The sequence below is a fragment of the Coregonus lavaretus genome (assembly GCF_964263955.1).
Source record: "Coregonus lavaretus genome assembly, chromosome: 2".
NCBI lineage: Eukaryota > Metazoa > Chordata > Actinopteri > Salmoniformes > Salmonidae > Coregonus > Coregonus lavaretus.
The window spans coordinates 56,733,792-56,754,397 of NC_139989.1; the positions used below are offsets into that span (position 1 = coordinate 56,733,792).

A 20,606-nucleotide genomic window follows, 5' to 3' on the forward strand; every position below is an offset into this window, starting at 1 on the left:
CCTTCACTCTGCGGTCCAACTCATCCCAAACCATCTCAATTTGGTTGAGGTCGGGGGATTGTGGAGGCCAGGTCATCTGATGCAGTACTCCTTCACTCTCCTTGGTCAAATAACCCTTACACTGCCTGGAGGTGTGTTTTGGGTCATTGTCCTGTTGAAAAACAAATGATAGTCCCACTAAGCACAAACCAGATGGGATGGTGTATCGCTGTGGTAGCCATGCTGGTTAAGTGTGCCTTGAATTCTAAATAAATCACGACAGTGTCACCAGCAAAGCACCACCCCACACCATCACACCTCCTCCTCCATGCTTCACGGTGGGAACCACACATGCGGAGATCATCCGTTCACCTACTCTGCGTCTCACAAAGACATGGCGGTTGGAACCAAAAATCTCAAATTTGGACTCCTCAGACCAAAGGACAGATTTCCACCGGTCTAATGTCCATTGCTCGTGTTTTTTGGCCCAAGCAAGTCTCTTCTTATTATTGGTGTCCTTTAGTAGTGGTTTCTTTGCAGCAATTTGACCATGAAGGCCTGATTCACACAGTCTCCTCTGAACAGTTGATGTTGAGATGTGTCTGTTACTTGAACTCTGTGAAGCATTTATTTATGCTGCAATCTGAGGTGCAGTTAACTCTAATGAACTTATCCTCTGCAGCAGAGCTAACTCTGGGTCTTCCTTTCCTGTGGTGGTCCTCATGAGAGCCAGTTTCATCATAGCGCTTGATGGTTTTTGCGACTGCACTTGAAGAAACTTTCAAAGTTCTTGAAATGTTCCGTATTGACTGACCTTCGTGTCTTAAAGTAATGATGGACTGTCGTTTCTCTTTGCTTATTTGAGCTGTTCTTGCCATAATATGGACTTGGTCTTTTACCAAATAGGGCTATGTTCTGTTAAGCACCCCTACCTTGTCACAACAACTGATTGGCTCAAACGCATTAAGGAGGAAAGAAATTCCACAAATTAACATAACAAGGCACACCTGTTAATTGAAATGCATTCCAGGTGACTACCTCATGAAGCTGGTTGAGAGAATGCCAAGAGTGTGCAAAGTTGTCATCAAGTCAAAGTGTGGCTGCTTTGAAGAATCTCAAATATAAAATATTTTGATTTGTTTACATGATTTCATGTGTTATTTCATAGTTTTGATGTCTTCACTATTGTTCTACAATGTAGAAAATAGTAAAAATAAAGAAAAGTCCTTGAATGAGTAGGTGTGTCCAAACTTTTGACTGCTACTGTATGTATGTATATGTATACAGTGGGGAGAACAAGTATTTGATAAACTGCCGATTTTGCAGGTTTTCCTACTTACAAAGCATAGGTACACTTCAACTGTGAGAGACGGAATCTAAAACAAAAATCCAGAAAATCACATTGTATGATTTTTAAGTAATTAATTTGCATTTTATTGCATGACATAAGTATTTGATCACCTACCAACCAGTAAGAATTCCAGCTCTCACAGACCTGTTAGTTTTTCTTTAAGAAGCCGTCCTGTTCTCCACTCATTACCTGTATTAACTGCACCTGTTTGAACTTGTTACCTGTATAAAAAGACACCTGTCCACACACTCAACCAAACAGACTCCAATCTCTCCACAATGGCCAAGACCAGAGAGCTGTGTAAGGACATCAGGGATAAAATTGTAGACCTGCACAAGGCTGGGATGGGTTACAGGACAATAGGCAAGCAGCTTGGTGAGAAGGCAACAACTGTTGGCGCAATTATTAGAAAATGGAAGAAGTTCAAGATGACGGTCAATCATCCTCGGTCTGGGGCTCCATGCAAGATCTCACCTCGTGGGGCATCAATGATCATGAGGAAGGTGAGGGATCAGCCCAGAACTACACGGCAGGACCTGGTCAATGACCTGAAGAGAGCTGGGACCACAGTCTCAAAGAAAACCATTAGTAACACACTACGCCGTCATGGATTAAAATCCTGCAGCGCACGCAAGGTCCCCCTGCTCAAGCCAGCGCATGTCCAGGCCCGTCTGAAGTTTGCCAATGACCATCTGGATGATCCAGAGGAGGAATGGGAGAAGGTCATATGGTCTGATGAGACAAAAATAGAGCTTTTTGGTCTAAACTCCACTCGCCGTGTTTGGAGGAAGAAGAAGGATGAGTACAACCCCAAGAACACCATCCCAACCGTGAAGCATGGAGGTGGAAACATCATTCTTTGGGGATGCTTTTCTGCAAAGGGGACAGGACGACTGTACCGTATTGAGGGGAGGATGGATGGGGCCATGTATCGCGAGATCTTGGCCAACAACCTCCTTCCCTCAGTAAGAGCATTGAAGATGGGTCGTGGCTGGGTCTTCCAGCATGACAACGACCCGAAACACACAGCCAGGGCAACTAAGGAGTGGCTCCTTAAGAAGCATCTCAAGGTCCTGGAGTGGCCTAGCCAGTCTCCAGACCTGAACCCAATAGAAAATCTTTGGAGGGAGCTGAAAATCCGTATTGCCTAGCGACAGCCCCGAAACCTGAAGGATCTGGAGAAGGTCTGTATGGAGGAGTGGGCCAAAATCCCTGCTGCAGTGTGTGCAAACCTGGTCAAGATCTACAGGAAACGTATGATCTCTGTAATTGCAAACAAAGGTTTCTGTACCAAATATTAAGTTCTGCTTTTCTGATGTATCAAATACTTATGTCATGCAATAAAATGCAAATTAATAACTTAAAAATCATACAATGTGATTTTTCTGGATTTTTGTCTCTCACAGTTGAAGTGTACCTATGATAAAAATTACAGACCTCTACATGCTTTGTAAGTAGGAAAACCTGCAAAATCGGCAGTGTATCAAATACTTGTTCTCCCCACTGTGTGTATATATATATTTCTGATGGGCTAGAAGGGCATTCTAGAATGGACAGTATTATTCAGAGCTTATAACTAGGAAAAATGATTGATTAGTCCTATAACTGGAATAGAACTTGGTGAAATCTGGGAATCTTATCCGGAGGACTTGCTAGCCAGTATGTTAGCTCAGACTTAAAATTTGAGTCAAGATACAGGAAGTTATGTTGATTAGATGTGGGTGCTAGCTAGCTGTTGACAAATGCCTCGAACATGATTCCATCAGGTGTTTCAATATTTCTTCAGTGCATATCCAGTGATCATGCTTATTAGACATAATTGTGGCGATTATTATGACATTGTTTTTAAGTGAGGTATATTGTATTTCTCAATGATATTAGTTATTTAATGGGTTTGCTGGACCATCTTTAGGTCTTACCACAGACGAATATACAGCTACTGTTTTGATGACTGGGTTTCCTAGCAACACTGTAATCAATATTGTGGTTACTCCTGGCATGTTTCTGTAAGTTGTGATCATAAATGCAAACCTTAGCTGGTTTTATGTACGGGTGTAATGTACGGGTTCTTCTTATACTCCCTCTGATGCTTGCCATGGTGTTTTGGAGTTTTCGAAGTTGTCTGTCAGAGTTAAGATATCCGTTAGTCCTGAGTTTTAGGATGTGTAATATTATTTTCTCCATTGTCAGTATTGGAATTATGTATTGTTTTATTTATTTCAGTTTTAGTATTTCAGTGCATCACTGAATTGACCAAGCTTAACACTGACTGAAAGCGTAATCTCACACAAATTGGAACTAACATGGAGGAAGGTGAAACCAAGGAGTCAAAATCATTTCCAGTAATATTGAGCCCACAATAGGGCACTGATTTCATACTTCATCTATGGTGAAAGGTTGATTCGCTAACCTTCATCCTAACGGATTCAAAAGGAATGGAAGGATGTGAGAATATGATGGAAACGCCTAACCCATGCTTGCACTAATACATTGCTTTTAAATCCACAAGGATGAGTGAGCAAGTGCACACTTCAGGGAGGTTAGGGAATTGGAAAGCAGCCAGTTTGCCCCCGTCCTCCCCATGTCCTCTCTCTGGTTGTCCCTGGCTTGTAGCATTGCACAATAGCTCTGTACATAGGTGTACTTATCGTCTGTCAGAACGTCTCTAGTCAGAAGATGTGTAGAGGTCAATGTGATGTGTAAAGGTCTTGAAGGATGTTTTACGATTGTACATACTGTATTACATGTGCTATTTGTTTGTTGCATGGCAAATTAAAGTATTTCTTTAAGGATATTTTTGATCTGGTGTAATTTAAATGATTGTAATCTTTTGTCTTTGTCGTTCTAACAAGTTGTTAAGGCATTGCTTTTCTATTCATACCTTAGGGTAGGAATCAACTGTATGAACTAAAAAAGGCTGGGATTCAATCGAAGGCACATTGTCGACAAGTTGACTTAAAGGTTTACTGTGAATGCGATCTCAGCCAATGTCAGGGAAATTGCCTTTAAAAAAGGCACATTGTTGACAGTGCAGTGTGTTTGAATTTGAATCCCAGCCACAGTGTTCATGTCAAGCATTTCCACAGAATCAAATAATGAAAAAATTTATTTATCAAATAGCACATTTTGATCAGATTTGGTTTATGTATGAAATGAAAAAGATAAGCGCTCGTCTTTAAGTGTTGGTCAAACTTCCACTGTCCCCTCCTTCACTATGGCCATGGCCAGGTTACGGGCTAGCGCTAGCCGCAGGAGCTCAATCTTGGTCGTCTCGATGTCCTCATCCTGAAAAAGCACAGGGAAACACATTTAATGGATCATCCTCAATGTTTTTAGTGATTCCATATTCAATAATGATGATGTAATAGTGCAGGTGGGCCTTCGTGCTTCAGCAAACAAAGGAAAGGAGGGCTGCTCAACAACGATAACAAAAACCATGACACAGGCTGACCAAGAATCTCCCAAAAGGACAAATTCAAGGTAGAAAGGAGTTGTAAAAAAATAAAAGCTTTTTTTCGTTGCGTGCTCGAACTATTCCTTTCTGCCTCTAATTTGTCCTTTTGTCAAATTTGATTTGTAAGACCTTCTCATAATTATATCATTCTTGATGTTAATGAAACCAACGGTCACTTTTCTGGCCCTGGGCTAAACAACTGTAGAAATGAGAGCATATTATAAAAAAGGGTGTTAGGAGATTGAAAGAGAAACGGACATTAGATAGAGGGTAAGGGGGTGTGTGTAACCCATTACCTGCATGGGTCTGTCTGGGTTGGGAACACTCTTCCATGAGGTCAGCTCCTCTAGACAGAACATCAGCTCATGAGTTTGATCAGCAGAGAAAATCACCTGCAAGAGGACAACACCAGAGTTTAGCCTTCTGACAGCTTCAAAAGTATGAAAAATGTATGCACTCACTAACTGTAAATCGCTCTGGATAAGAGCGTCTGCTAAATTACTAAAATGTAAATGTAAAAGGCTATTAGCCTGAAGAGGCATCATCTACAAAACCACCTGCCAAAGGTAAGAGCATATATTCAGAGATACAGATCTGATGGGAATCAATAAGGTAAGGAGATCTCTTCACTTAAATCTTTTGATTATATACACACACATACAGTGGGGAAAAAAAGTATTTAGTCAGCCACCAATTGTGCAAGTTCTCCCACTTAAAAAGATGAGAGAGGCCTGTAATTTTCATCATAGGTACACGTCAACTATGACAGACAAATTGAGGGGAAAAAATCCTGAAAATCACATTGTAGGATTTTTAATGAATTTATTTGCAAATTATGGTGGAAAATAAGTATTTGGTCACCTACAAACAAGCAAGATTTCTGGCTCTCACAGACCTGTAACTTCTTCTTTAAGAGGCTCCTCTGTCCTCCACTCGTTACCTGTATTAATGGCACCCGTTTCAACTTGTTATCAGTATAAAAGACACCTGTCCACAACCTCAAACAGTCACACTCCAAACTACACTATGGCCAAGACCAAAGAGCTGTCAAAGGACACCAGAAACAAAATTGTAGACCTGCACCAGGCTGGGAAGACTGAATCTGCAATAGGTAAGCAGCTTGGTTTGAAGAAATCAACTGTGGGAGCAATTATTAGGAAATGGAAGACATACAAGACCACTGATAATCTCCCTCGATCTGGGGCTCCACGCAAGATCTCACCCCGTGGGGTCAAAATGATCACAAGAACGGTGAGCAAAAATCCCAGAACCACACGGGGGGGACCTAGTGAATGACCTGCAGAGAGCTGGGACCAAAGTAACAAAGTCTACCATCAGTAACACACTACGCCGCCAGGGACTCAAATCCTGCAGTGCCAGACGTGTCCCCCTGCTTAAGCCAGTACATGTCCAGGCCCATCTGAAGTTTGCTAGAGTGCATTTGGATGATCCAGAAGAGGATTGGGAGAATGTCATATGGTCAGATGAAACCAAAATAGAACTTTTTGGTAAAAACTCAACTCGTCGTGTTTGGAGGACAAAGAATGCTGAGTTGCATCCAAAGAACACCATACCTACTGTGAAGCATGGGGGTGGAAACATCATGCTTTGGGGCTGTTTTTCTGCAAAGGGACCAGGACGACTGATCCGTGTAAAGGAAAGAATGAATGGGGCCATGTATCGTGAGATTTTGAGTGAAAACCTCCTTCCATCAGCAAGGGCATTGAAGATGAAACGTGGCTGGGTCTTTCAGCATGACAATGATCCCAAACACACCGCCCGGGCAACGAAGGAGTGGCTTCGTAAGAAGCATTTCAAGGTCCTGGAGTGGCCTAGCCAGTCTCCAGATCTCAACCCCATAGAAAATCTTTGGAGGGAGTTGAAAGTCTGTGTTGCCCAGCGACAGCCCCAAAACATCACTGCTCTAGAGGAGATCTGCATGGAGGAATGGGCCAAAATACCAGCAACAGTGTGTGAAAACCTTGTGAAGACTTACAGAAAACGTTTGACCTGTGTCATTGCCAACAAAGGGTATATAACAAAGTATTGAGAAACTTTTGTTATTGACCAAATACTTATTTTCCACCATAATTTGTAAATAAATTCATTAAAAATCCTACAATGTGATTTCCTGGATTTTTTTTCCTGATTTTGTCTGTCATAGTTGACGTGTATCTATGATGAAAATTACAGGCCTCTCTCATCTTTTTAAGTTGGAGAACTTGCACAATTGGTGGCTGACTAAATACTTTTTTTCCCCACTGTGTGTGTGTATATATATATATATATATATGTATATGTATGTGTGTGTGTGTGTGTGTATAAGTATACACACACACACACACACACATGTATATACAGTACCAGTCAGAAGTTTGGACACACCTACTCATTCAAGGGTTTTACTTTATTTTTACTATTTTCTACATTGTAGAATAATAGTGAAACAAACTATGAAATAACACATATGGAATCATGTAGTAACCAAAAAAAAGTGTTCAACAAATCAAAATATATTTTAGATTTGAGATTCTTTAAAGTAGCCACCCTTTGCTTGATGACAGCTTTGCACACTCTTGGCATTCTCTCAACCAGCTTCACCTGGAATGCTTTTCCAACAGTCTTGAAGGAGTTCCCACATATGCTGAGCACTTGTTGGCTGCTTTTCCTTCACTCTGCGGTCCAACTCATCCCAAACCATCTCAATTTGGTTGAGGTCGGGGGATTGTGGAGGCCAGGTCATCTGATGCAGTACTCCTTAACTCTCCTTGGTCAAATAGCCCTTACACTGCCTGGAGGTGTGTTTTGGGTCATTGTCCTGTTGAAAAACAAATGATAGTCCCACTAAGCACAAACCAGATGGGATGGTGTATCGCTGTGGTAGCCATGCTGGTTAAGTGTGCCTTGAATTCTAAATAAATCACGACAGTGTCACCAGCAAAGCACCACCCCACACCATCACACCTCCTCCTCCATGCTTCACGGTGGGAACCACACATGCGGAGATCATCCGTTCACCTACTCTGCGTCTCACAAAGACATGGCGGTTGGAACCAAAAATCTCAAATTTGGACTCCTCAGACCAAAGGACAGATTTCCACCGGTCTAATGTCCATTGCTCGTGTTTTTTGGCCCAAGCAAGTTATATTTGAGATTGTTCAAAGTAGCCACCCTTTGCCTTGATGACAGCTTTGCACACTCTCTTGGCATTCTCTCAACCAGCTTCATGAGGTAGTCACTTGGAATGCATTTCAATTAACGGGTGTGCCTTGTTAAAAGTTAATTTGTGGAATTTCTTTCCTTCTTAATGCGTTTGAGCCAATCAGTTGTGTTGTGACAAGGTAGGGGAGGTATACAGAAGATAGCCCTATTTGGTAAAAGACCAAGCCCATATTATGGCAAGAACAGCTCAAATAAGCAAAGAGAAACGACAGTCCATCCTTACTTTAAGACATGAAGGTCAGTCAATACGGAACATTTCAAGAACTTTGAAAGTTTCTTCAAGTGCAGTCGCAAAAACCATCAAGCGCTATGATGAAACTGGCTCTCATGAGGACCACCACCGGAAAGGAAGACCCAGAGTTAGCTCTGCTGCAGAGGATAAGTTCATTAGAGTTAACTGCACCTCAGATTGCAGCATAAATAAATGCTTCACAGAGTTCAAGTAACAGACACATCTCAACATCAACTGTTCAGAGGAGACTGTGTGAATCAGGCCTTCATGGTCGAATTGCTGCAAAGAAACACCTACTACAATCACCAATTAGAAGAAGAGACTTGCTTGGGCCAAAAAACACGAGCAACGGACATTAGACCGGTGGAAATCTGTCCTTTGGTCTGATGAGCCCAAATGTGAGATTTTTGGTTCCAACCGCCGTGTCTTTGTGAGACGCAGAGTAGGTGAACGGATGATCTCCACATGTGGTTCCCACCGTGAAGCATGGAGGAGGTGGTGTTATGGTGTGGGGGTGCTTTGCTGGTGACACTGTCTGTGATATATTTAGTATTCAAGGCACACTTAACCAGCATGGCTACCACAGCATTCTGCAGCGATACGCCATCCCATCTGGTTTGGGCTTACTGGGACTATCATTTGTTTTTCAACAGGACAATGACCCAACACACCTCCAGTCTGTGTAAGGGTTATTTTACCAAGAAGGAGAGTGATGGAGTGCTGCATCAGATGACCTGGCCTCCACAATCCCCCGACCTCAACCAAATTGAGATGGTTTGGGATGAGTTGGACCACAGAGTGAAGGAAAAGCAGCCAACAAGTGCTCAGCATATGTGGGAACTCCTTCAAGACTGTTGGAAAAGCATTCCAGGTGAAGTTGGTTGAGAGAATGCCAAGAGTGTGCAAAGCTGTCATCAAGGCAAAGGGTGGCTATTTGAAGAATCTCAAATATAAAATATATTTTGATTTGTTTAACACTTTTTTAGTTACTACATGATTCCATGTGTTACTTCATAGTTTTGATGTCTTCACTATTATTCTACAGTGTAGAAAATAGTAAAAATAAAGAAAAATGAGTAGGTGTTCTATAACTTTTGACCGGTAGTGTATATATAAATAATATGCCATTAATTTGCTTTAAGATTGCAAAGATGTCTTGCCGTTCATATTTAGTTAGTAAACCAAAAAAAGGGAAATTCAATCTATGGAATATGCTATACACTAGGTAAATACAAAAAAGTTAATTTCAACGTTAAGTCAAGGGTCGAAGTTAATGCTGTGGGCCAGCTGACCTCTTTCTGCTCCAGCAGGGGCAGGGCGTCGGTCAGCAGAGTCATCCAGAAGGAGCGGGGGGCGATCTTGGCCGTCATCAGAGAGAGGAGGAGCTTGGCGGCTTCCGAGAAACGCTTCTCGCCGTACAGCCGGTGGAACTCACGGTACTTCCCTGCAGACAACAGCATCACATTCATCAGGACAAAGCAAAAATAAATAAATAGCTACGGAAAGTGGTAAAGAGCGTTTCTTATTGGACATATTCAGGTAGTCACCTGTTTTCTTCCGTAAATGGTGGCTAATGAATATTAGCCAGGACAGGAAGGGAACAGACTGAACAAACAGATACAATCACATGATGCTCTCTCATTGGTATCATTGGTTACACAGACATAGTATGGCATAAAATTAATATGCCACGGTTTCAAGTATTTAACACTGAGAAATGCACCGAAATCCGAGAAATGATGTGAGAACCATCAATCAATCAAACATGATGCCAGATGGAACACCCAATATGGTCACTGTAGAATTGTTTAGAAAGATAATTCTCATTCTACTCGCTACAGCACTGGTATAACTTGTTTTGGCCTAAATGTAAATACACTGTGGTTCCACTTGAATGTTTAAGAACGAGATAACATTACATACATCATAGTCGATGAACAGTTAGTTCTGCCTTCATGAGTGACTAATTGTAAAGTGAGACATTACACTCACATGTTACATTTTCCCCAGCTGTAGGTTATCGTCAGCTGTTACAGCAGCGTTAAGTCACAGACTGCAGCCTTATATGGACCACATTTCTCCTATGTGAGAGTAAATAATTTACTAGAAAGGCGAAAATAAATTATGGGTCTGATCCAGTGTGTGTGTGTGGGCATGTGAGTGATGTGGCTGACTGAATCTCAAGTTAACAAGCAACACCAAGAAGGGATCTACAGTGCAACCATTTTACTCACATATGTGCCTAAATATTTAGCTGTGCAACCTGGAATTTTAATTTAGGAGCACCAGTGTGCCTAGAACAATGTACGATTCTAGCTTTATTACCTCAAATATTTTGATTTGTGCTCCTACATTTCTTTGTGTGCGCCTATATCTTTCAACTTAGGCGCAAACGTGCTCCTTGTAAAAAAGGTCCGCGTAGAGCCCTGCCAAGGACTGTTTGGTTGTGTGTGTTTACAGTGCTTCATGTCTGTGTATGTACACGTTTGCACCCCATACCTAGAAAAGTAAGCCTGTCACTGAGCAGCATGGCTGGGCCCAGGTTGTCAATCAGGTCCAGATCAGAGAAGGTCCCTTTGGCGCAGTATTCCTGGAGATACCTGAGATACAGACCATAGAGATATACCTAATTCTAGACCACAGAGATATATCTATAGACCACAGAGATATATCTATAGACCACAGAGATATATCTATAGACCACAGAGATATATCTATAGACCACAGAGATACTGTATACCTATATATAGGATACAGACACAGACTGGGTTAAACCCAAAGAGAGAGGGAGAGAGACTACAGAATGGTCTGGTAGCTACTACTAGTGCTGTGGATGTCATGGGAGGACATCTTTCCTGCCCTTCTTGAAGTCATGACAGATCTAACACAGTGACTCCACTATGTAGCTTTCATCAACCCACTCAGATCAGTGGTTACATCAAGGAAAGGAGGAAGGAAGAAGGCTTTTTCAAAGTTCTAAAGAACGGGCCGACGACTGTCCAGGAAAAAAACACAGCCTTCAATTAGGGCCCAGAGTTTTTCCTGAACAGGTCACATGGTCAGGATCAGTAAAAACTCCTGTAGACATACAGTACCTCTCTGATATGAGGGTGGCGAAGGCGGCATCTTTGGCTCTGATGCTCCAGGAGAGAGCTGAGCCCAATCTGTTGTTCCTCAGGGCCTTCTTGGCCATGATCTTACAGATGCTCCTCACTGCAACACAGAGAGAGACATTATACCAAAGAGTTAGGGGGTGTTATCCACAACAGGCATGACAGAAATCAGGGGATTTTGTATTTATTTTCCATGTGCATTTTAGTAATTGTGCATGTTGAGACTAAGGGAGGGAGGCTGAATGTGAGTCTCAGTGAGAGCTTCATGCATGAGAGTAAGATGGACAACTGTTTTGGAAAAGAGTGTTTGTGCGTGTGAGTATGTGTGCGTACGTACATGTATACATATGCATCATATCTACCTTGTTCAGGCATCTGCCTCTGCTCACAGATCCTGATCACCTTCAGGGCCTTGCGCTCCGTGTCCAGAGGAACACGCTCTATCTGTAGCTCCAGGTACACACGGCCAAACTCTGGACAGTGGTCAAAGTAGTCCACAGCCAGCTGCCACAGGCTGAGGACCAGAGAGACAGGACATAGCTTGTTAATCATGCACAGCTTAACCAATCATCCAATAGGAACAGCACTGGAGGAGGTCAAATAGGGGAAGAGACCTATATGTCTAGCCGACAACACTTCTCTTTCTATGAAAGATAACCGCTGGACACAGTGTACATCTGCATGTGTAGTTTTGCAGACGTGATAGTGTATGTGGGAGTTATCTATTAGAAAAACAGAGACATGTTGGCACTGGGAGTTATGCATATAGTCAAATCTATACTAACCAGAAGAGTGGTCTGTCTCACCTGTGATGGGTGAACAGTCCTGAGGCGTACTCCAGCAGTAGAAACTCCCTCAGGTTGGAGCCAAAACTAATCAACACAAACAGAGAACACATGTTATTATGATCAACGCTGACGAAGTCTGCCACCGAAACGCCTCAGTTTGCTCTGACCTCAGCTGCTAAAAAAATACATTAAAATATTTCAGTGAGTACGGGTTCTTCCTTTATTCAAGTGTATGCCTTTTGAATCCGGCACCCAAATACTTTTTGTTATTACAAACATTTGAGCTGAGCACGCCAATTTCTCTTTCTATGATTATGATCAATGTTACTATTAGAACAATATTGAAAGCTTGTATCATTTGGCAGTTAATGTTAACCCTTGGTGGGACAGTGGTGTGCTTAGCTTACTGTAGGTTGTGAGACTGGAGCAGTTTACAGTGGTCCAGCAGGTCAGTCAGATGCCCTACAAACCACCAGTTGTTGAGAGCAATGCTGGAAAGCACAAATAACATGTCATAAATATCACAACATATGAAACTGAACAGTAGTTTACATGAGGAGAGACAGAGGGAAAATCACATTGTGTGTCTAGCCCCCACATTTATTTCCTCTTATCCCCATTAGCAGTTACTGTTACCTTAGCAACAACACAGCTACTCTTCCTGGGTTCTATACTGTAGAAATAGCATCACTATGGTTTCTGTATTTCTATGGTCTACAGACGCTCCTCCTCACCTGCAGTCCTTGATGACCTGGTGGATGTCAAACTCAAAGGCTGCCAGCAGGATGCTGTCCAGGGGCTCTGGGACACTCCTCGTGTCCAGGAACATGTGCATGCTCGACTGGAACACACACATAGGACTGGACACTTACTCATAGTGTTGTGGTAAGTCCCAGGGCATACTAGTGCAACTCTGTATCATGTATAGTATAGTACTAAGTACTGTGTAGTAGTAAGTACCAGTGTGTAGTAGTAAGTGTATAGTGTAGTAGTAAGTACCAGTGCGTAGTAGAAAGTACCAGTGCGTAGTAGAAAGTACCAGTGCGTAGTAGTAAGTTGACCAGTGTGTAGTAGTAAGTTGACCAGTGTGTAGTAGTAAGCGTATAGTGTAGTAGTAAGTACCAGTGCGTAGTAGTAAGTACCTGTGCGTAGTAGTAAGTACCAGTGTGTAGTAGTAAGTGTATAGTGTAGTAGTAAGTACCAGTGTGTAGTAGTAAGTGTATAGTGTAGTAGTAAGTACCAGTGCATTGTAGAAAGTACCAGTGCGTAGTAGAAAGTACCAGTGCGTAGTAGAAAGTACCAGTGCGTAGTAGTAAGTTGACCAGTGTGTAGTAGTAAGTTGACCAGTGTGTAGTAGTAAGTGTATAGTGTAGTAGTATGTACCAGTGCGTTGTAGTAAGTACCTGTGCGTAGTAGTAAGTACCAGTGTGTAGTAGTAAGTGTATAGTGTAGTAGTAAGTACCAGTGTGTAGTAGTAAGTGTATAGTGTAGTAGTAAGTACCAGTGCGTAGTAGAAAGTACCAGTGCGTAGTAGAAAGTTGACCAGTGTGTAGTAGTAAGTTGACCAGTGTGTAGTAGTAAGTTGACCAGTGCGTAGTAGTAAGTTGACCAGTGCGTAGTAGTAAGTACCAGTGCGTAGTAGAATATATATATATAGTTTTTTTTTGTTTAATTTTTTTATTTTTGTGGGGGTGGGTGGGTAGAAGGGTTACTTTTATACTATCCCAGGTATTCCTTAAAGAGGTAGGTAGTACCAGTGTGTAGTAGTAAGTGTATAGTGTAGTAGTAAGTACCAGTGTGTAGTAGTAAGTACCAGTGCGTAGTAGTAAGTACCTGTGCGTAGTAGTGCAGCTCTGTGGACTTGACAGTGGGGTGGGAGAACAGCAGTCTGGTGACCAGGAAGTGATACCAGGTACTCAGCAGCTCCTTGTGCTCCAGGAGAACATCCTCATCACCAACCAGGATCTACATGGATAATTAGGAGGGTATGGATAAACCATGGATGGATAATTAGGAGGGTATGGACAAACCATGGATGGATAATAAGGAGGGCATGGATAAACCATGGATGGATAATTAGGAGGGTATGGACAAACCATGGATGGATAATTAGGAGGGTATGGATAAACCATGGATGGATAATTAGGAGGGTATGGATAAACCATGGATGGATAACTAGGAGGGTATGGATAAACAATGGATGGATAACTAGGAGGGTATGGATAAACCATGGATGGATAACTAGGAGGGCATGGATAAACCATGGATGGATAATTAGGAGGGTATGGATAAACCATGAATGGATGAATGAATGGATCAACAGGTGGAACATATGGATAGCAGATGGAAGAGACAGATAGCACCAACAAAACAGATCATTTTGGCTCCTTTACAGTTCACGCTCACACAGATGCAGGTACAGAGCCAAAGCATGGACTCTAAATGTACTACAGGTACCTACACTGAGTGTACAAAACATTAGGCTCTTTCCATGACATAGACTGACCAGGTGAAAGCTATGATCCCTTATTGATGTCACCTGGTAAATCCACTTCAGTCAGTGTAGATGAAGGGGAGGAAACAGGTTAAAGAAGGATTTTTAAGCCTTGAGACAATTGAGACATGGATTGTGTATGTGTGCCATTCAGAGGGTGAATGGGCAAGACAAAAGATTTAAGTGCCTTTGAACGGGGTATGGTAGTAGGTGCCAGGCGCACCGGTTTGAGTGTGTCAAGAACTGCAACGCTGCTGGGTTTTTCACACTCAACAGTTTCCCGTGTGTATCAAGAATGGTCGACCACCCAAAGGACATCCAACCAACTTGACACAACTGTGGGAAGCATTGGAGTCAACATGGGCCAGCATCCCTGTGGAATGCTTTGGACACCTTGTAGAGTCCATGCCCAGACGAATTGAGACTGTTCTGAGGGCAAAAGTGGGTGCAACTCAATATTCCTAATGTTTTGTACATTCAGTGTATACCTGTTACCTAGCTCTACTGATTACCACCAGATGCAGGTATAGTGTGCCAGGGCAGGTATTGGGCAGTGCCACTGACCTTACAGATAATCTCCAGGTGGGGGTTGCTGGCGAAGGACTGGTCCTGGAGACAGCGGTCTACCTCCTCGCGCCAGTGTCTCCACTTTACATCAAACTCTGTCAGGGTCTGAGTCTCACCAGGCTACAGTAGGATGTCATAGAGGAGAGAGGTAGAGTTACAACCATAGAAATACATATAATATGTTCTATATAATACACGTGTTCTACTTGATTCTGTGGTTAAAACTTGGTGCTGTTCAGGAGGTTGAAACGTTCAGATAGAAATGCATTATGTACATTGAAGATGGGCATCTTCTTGAGCAGGTTGTCCAGCAGTTTGAACATGGCCCTGGCTGCAGGCTGCAGAGCTGCCTGTTTCACCAGGACCTGCCTGGCCTCGTCCATCCGGCCCTGCAGCACGTAGCTGATCACCTGGAGACACACAGAGGGGACAGTGTGGTTCAATAGGGGAGAAAGAATATCTGCATAGACTAGTACACAAATAAACATATCTTTTACATTTACATTTTAGTCATTTAACAGACACTCTTATCCAGAGCGACTTACAGTTAGAGAGTGCATACATTTTCATACTGGCCCCCCGAGGGAATCGAACCCATAACCCTGGCGTTGCAAGCACCATGCTCTACCAACTGAGCTACCAACATTGTACACATAAATAGCAGTTATTATACAATAGACATAAGTTATAGGAGTTAAACTGGGCAAAGAAAGTCTGCACAGATAAAATACATAGTATATCAATGGCAGTTTATTTCAACCACATTGGAAGCAATCATGGAGATCCAAGTCCATCCATTTGAAGGCAATTTCACCTCAAAATTCCACTGGAGATCTTGAGGATCCACTAAAGACGTTTTGATCAAACAGGGCTCTACGCTGACATTGTTTTACAAGGAGCACATGTGTTCGTAAGTAGAAAAATGTAGGAGCACACAAAGAAATTAAGGAGCACAATGAAAGTATTTGAGGAAGTGTTTTTATGATAAGAAATTAATCAAAGTTAAAGAATAAAACGTTTTTTGGAGTGTTCCATGCTCAATCAATTACAATGTACCCACAAATATTTGAGTCATTTAGGAGAGACAACAATGTTCAGCTGCCCCTTTGAGATTCTCTGACGTGTCTCTTTGCTAGCAGTTGAGCAAGCTCAAACTAACATTGAAAAACCACATAGCGTGTGAACAAAACTATGTAAATAGCCACTTTAGTAGACTTTCAAGTGAAATCAACGAACTTCTACGCTGTGCGCTTCAAAATATGTATCTTTCAGCACTTCACTCACAGTGCGCCCCAGGCACTGTTGCTGCTCGAGGTGGGAAAGCTATATGGGATTCGTAGTTCTTTGTGCGATTAGCTACCAGCTATGAAACAAAAACGGCAGCTATTTGTTCACTATAAATCACATGCACATACATTACTTTTGCAGTTCGCACACATCTATTTTTAGGCGCATTTGTGAGTAAAATGGTCGCACTGTAGAGCCCGGTCAAAGACAAAATCGGTGTGACGTATGTGCGCACTGTGCCAATAAAAGTTTTAAAAGGCAGACAGAGACAGGAGAGGGGTGTATGTGTACGTACCACATCCCAGTAGGCATGGTGCTCTGCGGGGCTCTCACTCGCAAGCACCTCCCTGGCCTTCTCATCCACGTCAGCCTTGTGCAGCCTCACCCAGTCGAGCAGGTGGAGCAGCAGGGAGCCAGCTGGAGGGTCACATACAAAAAACAGGGTGCAGAAAATATTATGTTCTGTTCACACCACAGAGATTGATGACTCATCATGGATATAACCCCTTTTAGCATGGACATTGCCATTGAGGGCTTCCACCATTTTAAAGTAGTCAACTGGGTGGGGATTCATACGAGTTGGGACAGGGGTCGCGTTAGCTTTCAGAAATCTGCATTTTCATTTTCATTCATATTGAAAGTCAACAGTGTTTTTTGGCTTCAATGGAGTGACCAGGGGCTTGCAAGTGTAGTTTTTCTTTACACAAAATACATTAGTGCAACACATTCACCAGAAAAACATTTTCATCAGATGACAACAGAAGTGCAACGCTATTTGGCTAGCAGCCAGAAATAAGTAAATTAGCTTACAATGAAAAAGCAAGGTATTTTTTGCTAAAACTATGCATGGCCATCATATTTTACATTTACATTACATTTTAGTCATTTAGCAGACGCTCTTATCCAGAGCGACTTACAGTTAGTGAATACATTTTTATTTATTTATTTATCTTTTTATACTGGCCCCCTGTGGGAAACGAACCCACAACCCTGGCGTTGCAAACGCCATGCTCTATCAACTGAGCTACATCCCTGCCGGCCATTCCCTCCCCTACCCTGGACGACGCTGGGCCAATTGTGCGCCGCCCATTAGTCTCCCGGTCGCGGCCGGCTGCGACAGAGCCTGGATTCGAACCAGGATCTCTAGTTGCACAGTTAGCACTGCAATGCAGTGCCTTAGACCACTGCGCCACTCAGGAGCAGTGGTCCTGAGTTTGCATTTTAACTTGCTACTGGAGAAAAACTACACTGGAGGAAAGTACCGGAGAAAAGTAGCCTACACATCAGTCTGAGCGCCGATGATCCAATAACGAGAGCAAATATGTTTCATCCGAGTGGAGAAGTGGAACTGAAGCACCTTTTACAATCATGATTTGGAGCAAACCCTGACTGATGCCTAGCAGAATTTACAATAAGAAGCATTTTAGATCTGCGTTTACAAAACGCAGCACAATTTTTTCCCTGCGTTTTATATTTCCCCTTCTGTGTGAAAAATGCAGAATCCTGCGTTAACGCGACCCCTGTGGGAGCAATCAGCCAATGAAAAAGAAGATAATTGACTACTTTAAAATTTAGTTCACCTCAATGGCGCTGACCCTGCTGTCACAGACGCTGTAATGGCACAGATACAAAGATGAGTCTTCTATCTAGCTCTATGGTTCACACCTAGAGGATGCTTCTGTGTCCAAAGCAACGTCACAGTTGACACACAAAATATAGACGCTACCTGGAGCTGCATCGATGAACAACACTTCACAAAGGTTCCAGATCAGCTCTACTGCCAGCAGGATGGACACCTGTCATGAAAAACAGGAGAGAAGAGTCGTGCCAAGGAAATCACTATGATATATTATTATACACTAAGACAGTCTATGAGTTGTATAACATTACAAAAGTGTTCAACATCTTCGATTCAGGATACTTTTCTCACGTTTGCTGATTAAATGTTATATTACTTCGGTTATGTTCTCTTGACATGAGAGTAAGTGGTTAGTCTGGATCTGAATAGGCGCAGACAAGTACTCTACCTGATTTCCATACTGTGTAGCCAACGCTGCATCTTGTGTAGAAACTGCAAAGTGAGGGGAAATAGCATGCTACTTAAGTCCGTCTATGAACTGCATTGTTAAACATTTGATTGTTGAAATGTTGCCATATACTATACCTGCGACTTGCTGGAGTTCCTCCATGCATGCTCGAATCACAGACCTGTAGTTCTTGCTAATACTGACGAACCTGAATAAATACGTGAAATTGATAAATGCTTAGCAATTTGAGTGTACCTATTACAATGCAAAACCTTTTGATTACTATGAGATCAAGTCACACACATCACCACTGTTTGGTAATATTTAGAACCAGGAGTTTTTCCTGACCACATGACAAAGGAAAACTAAGAACCCTAGTTTGAATTAAAAGAGAAAGTAGCCTATCCCAGCCTTACTGGGGTTTCTTGTTCTTGCTGGGCAGATCCTCTCTGATCCTCTGCAGACCAACAAAGATGTGATGGGACTCATTGAAGAGTTTACGCAAAATAGGGGAATAGATGTCCTCATCTTTCCTGACCTCATGGACGAAGGGACAACCCCCTGCAGATCCACCTGAAGAGATGCACAGGGAGAGTGAGTTAGTTAGAGAGGAGGATGCTTTGTACTTTGACATGATTTGAGTCATGGCTTTACTGCCAAGTTATATGTTCAACTCTCATTCTACCTGATACTTTGTAAATGGTCTCATAAACCAGGATATCTCCAGGACCCCACACAAATCCCAAGTGTTTTTGGTTGCTGTCGATCCCAGGGATAGGCTGAAAGCGAGAAAGTCTCGTTAGTTTATGTTGACCTAACTAGGTAGTTAACCGTCTAGAGATTATTCTGCCTTGCTGCCAGTATCTTTCAACCCACTGAAACCAGTCATCGCAAATGACAATTCAACATTGTGCAGTACTGCCAGTATTATTGTGGACACTTGAGCTCAGAGACATTTGAATGAATTGTTAGCGAACTAACGTTAGCTAGCTAACTAACTGCATACTATAGCCTGCCCTGGACACATTTTGATTCCACAACAACAGAGCACGAGCGGTACTTACAGTAGTTGTCGGCTCCACATCTACCTCCTCCATTACCACCCACTTTAATCAAATCAATAAGGCGAATCAATAAATATAACTTAGTGCACTAGCGATACAAATACTGACATTTCAAATAATATAATACAGAAATTAGGCGCCTCAACCATTCAGCTGAAGGACCCCAAAGCGTGCGCATGTCTGACGTCATAGGGAAATTCTGTGTCGTGCCTGACTAGAAATGTGAATGCGTCTTCTCTATCAAAGCTTGCACCAAAGGGGACACAATTAGTCAGTTGTCAATTTGACAAGTAATGTCAACATGAGAATATATTATTCCAATGAATAAAATCAACCAGTACGAATATCTATTAATCGTAATGTTTTGGTACTAATTTTCTCAAAGTGGTAAGAACTAATGGGCACTATATGCAAACAGTTATTTATTTAACCCAGATTTAGTTAATAATTAAAACATCTATTGTCTAATGACATTTTCCTTATAACATGTAGGCTGTTTCCAATGGCATAATAGGCAAATATGGGATTTTTACAATGTTGCACCATTCTGGACTTCATCAACATCCATCCAATACTGTGTGGGCAACATTAGTTGCTTGCTGGATCATCTCTGTAATGGTACAAGTACTGTACAACCAAAGATTTCATTGTTCTATCTGTGTTTCAACTGTGCATAATTTGTTGCCTGAATGTTATGGTCTATAAAAACAAGATGGCTACTGAGGATCAGTCCTTTCTTCCATGACAAAATTCCAGAATGCTTTAAATTCCCAAACATTGACCCTTCAGTACACTTTCCCAAATAAACCGATTTTTATTGAGCAAATGTAAAGCAATGGGACTGTTAACATCAAAGCATTAGGACATTTTCGGTGAATATTTTCATAAAACAAAACAAAAGGGAACGTGTTATAAATGCGCGTGCACGTGTTACAGAAACGCGCATTACGACATTCCCGCCCTCTGCCAGCGCTCAACATGTTACCTTGTGACCCACGTTGGCCAATGAATGTGAAGTACAGGGCACG

At 42.3% G+C, this 20,606-nt stretch overlaps 1 protein-coding gene across 1 annotated transcript; it reads right to left on the bottom strand.

The window, feature by feature from the left end:
- Nucleotides 1–4,418: 4,418 nt before the first annotated feature.
- Nucleotides 4,419–19,750, bottom strand: LOC311103354 (nuclear pore complex protein Nup85-like). Its single transcript, XM_084144911.1, has 19 exons — nt 19,579–19,750; nt 19,200–19,293; nt 18,931–19,087; nt 18,652–18,722; nt 18,515–18,558; nt 18,214–18,283; nt 16,783–16,904; nt 15,476–15,610; nt 15,198–15,320; nt 13,973–14,104; nt 12,874–12,980; nt 12,547–12,630; nt 12,158–12,223; nt 11,714–11,865; nt 11,334–11,451; nt 10,738–10,838; nt 9,531–9,682; nt 5,081–5,176; nt 4,419–4,615 (listed from the first exon to the last, which is right to left on the bottom strand). The coding sequence occupies exons 1-19, from the start codon at nt 19,609–19,611 to the stop codon at nt 4,517–4,519; spliced, it is 1,956 nt and encodes a 651-aa protein (XP_084001037.1). The 5' UTR covers nt 19,612–19,750; the 3' UTR covers nt 4,419–4,516.
- Between the last annotated feature and the right edge of the window lie 856 nt (nt 19,751–20,606).